At 45.2% G+C, this 9668-nt stretch overlaps 1 protein-coding gene across 1 annotated transcript in view; it reads right to left on the bottom strand.

Annotated features, from left to right (window-relative positions):
• Positions 1 to 250: 250 nt before the first annotated feature.
• Positions 251 to 9668, bottom strand: part of LOC144141892 (uncharacterized) — a 36032-nt gene continuing 26614 nt past the window's right edge. Inside the window, exon 3 of the mRNA XM_077673363.1 lies at positions 251 to 2183. Coding sequence (XP_077529489.1) covers positions 1877 to 2183 — 307 coding nt within the window. The 3' untranslated portion in view covers positions 251 to 1876. The remainder of the gene's footprint in view (positions 2184 to 9668) is intronic.

The raw sequence follows: 9668 nt of genomic DNA, 5'->3' as shown, positions 1-9668 counted from the left end.
ATCTGCGAGGCGAGAGATTTTGGGTTAGTTACATTGAAGGAATTATTACATACAAACGTACCCGATTTATCGAAATGTATTACAGAGTAATGGAAAATTGGGTAAGTTTGTAGCCGTTTTTTCATAGGTGGGAGCGCTCACACACGAGAGACGAAAGTAGAAATAACAGAGACGACATGGTGCTGACTTTGCTACTATTTGTTTATTTAGAGAAAGAGAAATATATACTTTCAACTTCTTACATCGTGCGTTCATCTCACCCAAGATAAAACCATGAAAGTCACTTTCTACAGCGATTAAATACATTCCGATGTACACGCGACAATTGAAGGGTGAGGGCATTAAAACAGTAAAACCATAACATTAGTAGAAGCCGTGACGAGTGCAATAAGTGACACACATAAAAATATTCTTTTTCTGTTAGAAAAATTCACAGGGCACTAAGACATCTATCTCCGCATCTTTTAATGTGAAATTCTTCTGTCAGCTCTCGAGTACCCTTATCTCGATGCCGTGACAAAACCATGGTATCACAAAAATGGCCCCGCAGGGGGCATCTGCTAAAGCAGATGTTTGCGTGTACTGTGCGACACCACGGACCCCGAGCACCCACGTTTAGCCGTGCGTGGCAGCGCCGTGACCGGGGAAAAGAGGGTCCTGGTGGTTTAGCCGAAGCCGAGTGCTTGGACCTTTAAGACCCCTTGGCGAAGGCAACACACCACTTTGGCCTCTGCTTCTCGTAGACGGCACCTCCGGTCTGACCGACCCGAGGGAATCGGCAGCCGCCTTTTCCTGTCCTCCCCTTCAACCTTTCACTTTCCTATCTTGTCTCTAACAACTTTCCTGTCGTCTCGTTCTTTCTCAGTTTACTTTTTTCCGGGAGACTAGAGTTAACCTTGTGTGGCGGCCAATCCTGTGTTCAGCCATGTTTGGTTATAGTCGCGGTGTACAGCTGCCGTGGGCATGACTTGCTCGCGAGGTCCTGTCTTGTCCCCTTGTTGGGCTCCATGGTGGGTGGCTGGCACCATGGCCGAAGAGTTTTTTTCATTTTATGGCTTCCTTTTTTTGCTTATCTGATCCCTCTCGCAAAAGAGGGGGCACCGATGCAACCGCCCAGTTTTTTACGAAGATTGTTGCCAACTATCCACGCTTCCACGTAATACACAGCAGGGATGAAGAGAAACCTGCCTGACCTGTCTCGCCATTTCTTGTCGCAAAGACCCTAACTGCCACAATTGAGGAAGGCTATAACGTCAAGAAGCTGGCAAACAGAGACCTTCTACTCGAAGTACTGTACAAACATCAGCTCGACGAGCTCTCAGCGTTACTTCTTTCGGAGAAATTCCTGTAACTGTCAGTGAGCACCGATCACTAAATACAGTCCGCGGAGTCATCTCAGATGACGTCCTAAAGTATGTGTCCGAGGAAGAGCTTCTAGAAGGTCTGAAGGAACAAAATGTGACAAATGTCTACCGTATCAAAATCAAAAGAGAAAACAAAGAAATTCAGACAAGGCATATCATCCTCACCTTTGCATCAAGCATCCTTCTGAAATCTGTGGAGGTAGGCTATACCAAAATGAAACTTCGACCCTACATCCCTAACCCACGGCGATGCTGCAAATGCCAACGCTACGGCCACGGCTCATTGAACTGCGGGGCCAACAGGCATGCGCGAAATGTGCCTCTCATGAACACCCTCCTGAAAACTGTCAAGCCCTAACATACCTTTGTGTAAACTGTGAGGGCAACCCCGAAGCGTACTCACGTGTTTGCCCTGCATAGAAAAAAGAAAAAGAGATACTAACACTCAAAATAACCGAGCGCCTTACATTTCGCGAAGCACGGAGGCGACTCTCCTCGGCGCATACGCGACCCTACTCCGTTGTGGTGCAACAGGGCGCAGCATCACAGCGGTCTTCCGCGCTTGCTGAAGCCACATAGAGTGAGGTGCCAGCAAGGCCCCCCGCGGCCCCGGTGGAAGCAGCTAGCGCTGCGCCACCATCTCCAAAGCGGGCTGCAGGGACCCCTGGTTCGGCATTCTCCAAGGCCTCACCCCACACGGTGAGGTCAAGCAGTTCGACACACGTGCGTTCCGCACGACCCTCCAGCGTCTCTGAAGAGACGATGGACACATCTGAAGGCGGTTCTGCGGCCTCTACGTCGGATGGGAGGCGGAACACCCTAGACAACATAAAGAGAAACAAGCCCCCAATCAGAAGACCGAAAACCTAGTTTTCACTCCACAAAAAAACCAGCATGGCATTCATTGTCCAATGGAATTGCCGAGGACTTTTAAATAATTTAAATGACATCAAAGACATCTTCGCCACACACTCTAGTGTAGCTGTTTGTGTTCAGGAAACAAACGTAGGTCCTAAACACCATATTATACTGAAAGGTTACCAGGTCTTTCGCTGTGACTGACAGCAGGATAGTAGGCTCTCGGGTGGAGTGGCAATAATTGTCCAAAATGGCGTAGCAACTGGAGAAGACAAACTTAAAACTAGGCTAGAAGCAGTGGCGGTCGCTCAGCTTGCATTTAAAACAATAACAGTGTGCTGTGTGTACATTGAACCACACCTCACAGTAACAGCAAGATTTTGAAGTCTGGGTAAACCAACTACGGGAGCCTTTTTTAATAGTTGGCGATTTTAATGCCCACTCTTCTTTTGGGGGGAGCAAAAGAACTGGCGCAAGGGGGCAGATTTTATATGATTTTATTCTATCCAATAATGTTTGTCTTTTAAACACCGGCAAACCTACATACTGCTCTACAAGCTCAGGGAAAATGAGCTGCATAGATTTATCCTTTAGTTCACCGAGTGTTTTTAGCGATATTAAGTGGGATGTCATTGACAACCCATGCGCGAGCGATTATCTACCTGTAATCATTAGCGTAACATCATCATCACCAACCATTATCCCAACGAAACCACGCAGGTGGAAACTTCAGTTTGCCGACTGGGGTATTTTTACTTCCGAAGCTACTTTAGACCAAGTTTTTTCGGACACACTGAGCATCGACGAATTGAATGAAAAGTTAACATCTGGCATTCTTAAAGCTGCACGCTTAGCTATTCCACAGTCCATCGGGAGTAGTGAGACAAAACAACAAAGTATGTTGGACACAAGAGTGTAAGGAAGCCAAAAAGCAGCAAAACAAATCTTGGGGAATCTTGCGAAGGTACCCAACGCAAGAAAATTTATTAGAATTTAAAAGGAAACGAGCTAAAGCCCGATACATTCGGCGGAATGCCGAGAAAGGTTCATGGAAAAATTACGTCTCGTCTATAACTCAACGGCACGTACTCCCGTTTTACAGTTCCTTTTCTAACAGTACTTGATGTACAAAGTAGCCTAGAAGAGCTGGCGGATATACTGGGTGAACATTTCTCCAGCCTTTCCAGTGCTGTGCATTACGCAGAAGCATTTTTAAAATACAAACACACTGTAGGGAAACAAAAACGTCCAACACACGGCGGTATAAACGAACCTTATAATAGTTTGAAAACGCTCCAAGAATTGAAGAGAGCTCTATTGGTCGGTAAGCAGAATGCACCCCGCCCAGATGATATACATTATGAAATGCTCGCACATCTTTCGCGTCCTTCTGTAGAAGTACTTCTGAAGTTTTTAATAAAGTTTGGGTATCGGGAAGGATGCCGGTAGCCTGGAAAAAAGCATTCATTGTAGCTTTACTCAAACCCGGAAAGCCGCCAACCTCCCGAAGTAGTTATAGACCAATAGCCCTTACGAGCTGTCTAGCCAAAACTTTTGAACTTGTAGTGAATACCAGGCTAAGTTTTGTACTACAATCAAATGAACTTCTTGACATGCACCAGTGCGGGTTTTAAAAGGCGTGCTCAACAACTGAACATCTTGCCCGCCTCCAAAATACCGTACGAGAAGCATTCATACACAAACAACACTGTCTTGCTGTCTTTTTTGATCTGGAGAAGGCTTGTGACACTACGTGAAGGTTTGGAATAATGCCGGATTTAGTAGAGTTAGCCATCCGTGGAAGAATGTTGAATTGCCTGAATGACTTCATGGCAAACCGTTCATTTCAAGTACGCCTGGGCTCAACTCTCTCGAGAACATTTGTACAGGAGAACGGGGTCCCTCAAGGGTGTATTCTAAGCACAACACTGCTCGTTGCAAAATGAACTACATATGCAAAATAATTCCAAATTCGATTATGTACTCTGTCTATGTTGATGATCTTCAAATAGCTTGTACATCATCGAATGTTGCAACATGCAAGAGACAAGTACAGTTGACTATAAACAAACTGACGACACGGGCAGACAGAAATGGTTTACAGTTTTCAGTACACAAAACAGTGGCTATTCTCTTCTCTCTCAAACGAGGCTTACAGACCAATCCGAACCTACACCTCAAGGAAACCGACTTACCCATAGAAAACGAACACAAATGTCTAGGCATAATGTTCGACAAAAAACTCACTTTCCGGCCCCACATGAATATTCTGAAAAAGAAAGCTTCGCGAGCTCTAAATATACTTAGGGTTCGATCACGGAAACACTGGGGTTCCGACAGATCATGCCCTCTACAGGTTTATCACTCCGTTGTTCGCTCCTGCTAAGACTATGGTAGCATTGTGTATGGCTCCCCGAGACAGTCCTACTTGAAACTGTTGGATCCCGTTCACAATTTAGGTTTACGTCTCTCGTCTGGGGCGTATAGGACATACCCCACAAACAGCCTCTACGTCGAAATAAATGAACCACCACTCACAGATAGAAGAAGAATGCTCACATGCTCATGCATACTAAAGATCCGTTCACTGCCAAAACATCTGTGTTACTCCATAGTTACAAAATGCCCATTTAGAACACTGTTCAATAATAAACCCCAAGCTATCATACCATTGCTTCTTCGGTTTGAAGAGAGATGCCAAGAATTCACTACGCTGCACACATTACCTCAAATTTCCCATAGACAGAACCAACGATCCCCCGGTTGGTACTCGGCGTCTCGGCGTCGGAGGTTGTAGCGGCCCGCATCCACCAGCTGCTGCTCCGTTATACGAACTCGAGTGAGCTGGCGGGCCTCTTCCGCACGTTGAAGATATCCGTGGACATCGGCGTTGAGGTCGTCGTCTTCTACGTGCGGAAGCATGGCGTCGAGCATCGTAGTCGGCCTTCTACCGTAGAAAAGCTCGAACGGCGTCAGCTGCGTCGTCTCCTGGATAGCCGTGTTGTACGCAAACGTGACATACGGGAGCTCTTCGTCCCAAGTCTTATGTTCAACGTCAACGTACATTGACAGCATATCTGCGATTGTCTTGTTCAGACTTTCTGTTAGTCCGTTCGTTTGGGATTGATACGCCGTCGTTCTTCGGTGATCCGTGTTGCTATAGCGTAATACTTCTTGCATCAGCTCCGCAGTAAATGCCGTTCCGTGGTCGGTGATTAGGACTTCCGGGGCTCCATGTCGCAGCACAACTTGGCTTATAAAGAACTTTGCCACTTCTTGTGCAGTCCCCCTCGGAAGAGCGGCGGTCTCTGCGTAGCGCGTCATGTAGTCTGTCGCTACGACAACCCACTTGTTCTGTGATCGTGACGTAGGGAACGGGACTAAAAGGTCCATTCCAATCTGTTGAAATGGTCTCGATGGGATGACGATCGGTTGCAGAAGTCCGGCGGGTCTTGTCGGCGGCGTTTTTCGTCGCTGGCAGTCACGGCAGCTCCGGACGTAGTGGGTGACGTCAGAGGTAAGGCCGGGCCAGTAGTACCTCGCCTTGATTTTTAGAATAGTGCGGGCTGTGCCGAGATGTCCGGAAGACGGGTCGTCGTGGCACGCTTCCAAAATTTCGTCACGAAGGTCCGCGGGGATGACGAGAAGGTAATTCGCTCTTGTTCCAGGGCTGAAATTCTTCTTCACGAGGACGGAGTTTCTCAGGCTGAATGCTGGTAAGCTGCGTTTGAAGGTCCTAGGAACGGCAACGTTGCATCCCTCGAGGTACTCGATTATGACGCGTAAGTAGGGGTCGGCACGCTGCTGGGCGGCTAGGTCGCTCTCCGTCACGATCCCGAAGAACGCGCTGTCTTCATCAGAGTCTTGTGGTGGTGGGTCGACGGGGGCGCGGGACAAAGAAAGAATAGAACACGCGCTTCCCTTGGCGCAGAGATAACACAGACCGGCGCAGCCGGGCGGTAAAAGCAAAACACAAATAAACAACTCCAATGTATGTTTCGCGGCAATATAGTTTTCCTACAACATGCGACTTCACACTAACACGCCTTCAAAAAAAGCAGACACTAGAAGAACATATTTTGCAGGAATTTTTGGCACTAAACGAAACATACAAAGACTAGACCTCATTTTACACATACGGTTCCAAAACATCATGCTATGTCGGGAGTGCAGTAGTGCAAGGGAAATGTGAAAAGGTGATCAGGCTACCCCAGTGCGCTTCGGTTTACACACCAGAATGTTATGCCATTGCTTTGGCGGTAGAAAGGATAATGAAGAATAAAATTAAACGCAGTAATATATATACAGACTCTGTCAGCCCAGTCACAGCAGTGCATTACAAAAATGCAGCTCAACCTCTAGTAGGAGAAATAATACACAATTTGGTAACAATCACAACACAAGGACAGGAAATTAAGTTGTGCTGGGTCCCTAGCCATGTGGGAATCAAAGGAAATGAGAGAGCCGACGTGTGTGCCGCACAGGCGGGTAACGGAACAATAGAGACAGTACAGATTCCTAAAGCGACTGCATGAAATTTATACAGAGCAAACTGAGGGAAACTTGGCAGTCCTCATGGGATAAGGAAATAGACAACAAACTCCACCTAGTTAAACCCGCGATAGAAAAGTGGGAATCAAGCAGACATGAGGAACGCCTCAAAGAAGTGATTTTATGCCGTCTCCGCATTGGGCGCACACATATTACACATAACTTTCTTCTTATGAAACAACACAAACCAAGATGTGAAGAGTGTGACCAGGAACTTACAGTAAATCACATCTTACTCTCATGTACGAAATTCGAGGCCTTCAGGAAAAAAACATTTTAGGCTGTTCTACAGCGAGCAAATTCCATTTCACCCCAGCCTACTTCTAGGAGAGAAAGCTGTTGTCACACTTCCCTCTGTCTTTAGTTTTTTAAAAGAAGCTAAACTTCTCAACAAGCTATAACAAGATAAAGCAATCGGTTATTATCCACAAAAAACACGAATCCTTTTGTATGGCGCATGATAGCCTTAGTTGCTTATGGGCCATAAAACACAACACAAAAAAAAGATGGGTGAACGACCATGGATGGTGCAATGTTCCCGCAATTTATGTTAATATTTCCCCGTTCTCATCTCATCATTCCCACTTCCGATGCACCCTTCCCGTTTCCCAAATATTCCCATTTCACTGTTTTATGTTCTTGCAGACAGATGTTTAAACACCACCCAGTTTCTTCTATATAAGTGGTGGGGAAACGTTGTCCGTATCAGATAAACAGCTACTGGATAATTTTTGGGCGGAATATTTTGTGAGGGATGCTCGCAGAGAACTATTATTGATCCTTATTTTACGATCTTTGACTGCCCGTAATTCAAGATTATTATGGCCTTCTTTGAACGGGGGAACTAGGACCATTTTTCTTCTCGATACAGCCTCAGATTCAAAAACTGCAATTCGTGCCCCTTTTTTAACCCAACTGTGAAGCTCAGTCCACAGCCGTAGGGTTTAAAAGCTTCAATGCTTGACTCACCTTTTGGTCGAGACTATTATACTTTCCAAATACTAGAAAATTATCGATGTATCTGACAATTTTACTGGCCGCCTTTAACAATTTTTGTCAATTTGTCTGTCAATTCTTTCTATAAATATGTTTTTAACAACAGGGGAACTATAGACCCTATGCACACACCTGTTTATGAAAATAAATGTTTCCTTGCCATTCCCAAAATGTGGACCTCAAATAAAACGATAGAATTCCCAGGAAGGTGTTGACAAACATACCACAAGTTCGAGCGAACCTAATCTCGACATTATTTTCAGTGACGCAAAGCCGCACGCTCTTCATAAGATGTTTATATAGCATGGAATAATATAGGTCTTGGACATCAACACTAAAGACAACGTAGGCACCCGGATTCTAAAGCTTCTAATGACAAGATTCTAATGACAAGATTATGTTCATTAGCTCTTGTGGTGTGTCTGTGAGCCCTGTCCTGGAAAGGCTATCGTTTTATTTGAGGTCCACTGCTGGTAAATAGCAAGGTAACTTTTATTAGAAAAAACAGGTGTATGCATAGGGTCTAACGTTGCCCCTGTTCCTAGAAACATATTTCTAGGAAGAATTGGCAAATACCTTAATTGAAACTTTTGAGGGGCGGCCAGTAAGATTTCCACATACTTTGACATTTTTCTAAGTTAGTAATTGTAAACCCGTGTAGTCTCGACCAAAAAGTGATTCATGTTTTGAACCGTTATAAACACTACGGCTGTGGACTGACCTTCATAGTTGATTTACCAAATGAACATGATTTACCGTTTGTGGATCTGAGGCTGTGTCGATAAAAAACACATACGCCCTGCTCCTACTTCCTCCGTTCAAGGAAGCTCGAAGAAGCCCAATCTTTCCCGCGGGTAACATAACGATTGAGATTGACACGTGGTGTATTGGGCGACTAGAAATACTTTGTACCATTTTAGAACAATTTACCATACACAAAAATCAAGGCAAATAAGCGTTGTCTTTTTTGAGCACCACTGAAATTCACCGCATAAAAGGTATCAAACCCACGTTACTTGTCGAAGCTGTAGAACACCTTAGCCCCTGAGCCATTGCTGTAGGTGAAATCTGGAGTTTTCTATCCTACAGCACCGTATGATGGTTGATTGAATATGTGCTTGCATTTTTACAACAGCCTACAAATTGGTGTGAAGCCACTTTTAAAAACAGCGAGAGCAACAACCTTTTTATCCGCTAGGGACATATGGCGGAATTTAAAAAAAATTAGGGGCCGTCAGTAGTATGCAGCCGGTTGTTAGGAAAAAGTTTTTCGCTCATTTGGCGTTATTTTCCTTATCTGTCCCCCCTCCCTTTTTCTCTGCGAAAGCATGTATTCGCGGTATAAGCATTATTCAAAGAGACGGGTCCGTGGGCTAGAAACTGGGGTATTAGCCGGCTATTCCCTGCGAATGGGGCTAGCGGATGTCGTGTGGTTCTGTTACTAGTGAGCAGTCCAGGAACAGCGAATGTGGATATACGGAGGACTGGCGTACTAATTGGGCGTGGCAAAGCCCTTACTTAGCCCTGCCATAAGGTTTCATATTTGGCGCCGTCAATGGTTATTCTTACCTCGGTATGACCTGAATGTATCGTTCTGGACACATTGTATACAAAGGTAGCGTTACATAACTTTATCCTAATCTAAGAAAAAGGGATAATTAAGGCAATTTTTTGTGGTTTTTCTTGCCGTCAGAAGATGAGATATATTTCATCAATTAACGTGTGACCAGAAGGTAAACGTACTATCCCATAAATACCGCACACCAGGCAATTGTATTGGCCAATCACATATAAAGCTTGCACCCAAAGCTCACAGGAAACCGACAATTTCCTCTTTTGCTTGCAGTATCGACATAAGCTTCCATGGTTTTATAAACCACTCAAAGTAACTGGCTCGCA

The sequence above is a fragment of the Haemaphysalis longicornis genome, unplaced genomic scaffold (genome assembly GCF_048455015.1).
Source record: "Haemaphysalis longicornis isolate Haplotype H1 unplaced genomic scaffold, Haemaphysalis longicornis Haplotype H1 scaffold_6, whole genome shotgun sequence".
Taxonomy (NCBI): Eukaryota; Metazoa; Arthropoda; class Arachnida; order Ixodida; family Ixodidae; genus Haemaphysalis; species Haemaphysalis longicornis.
This window is presented reverse-complemented; position numbering and strand designations above follow the sequence as displayed.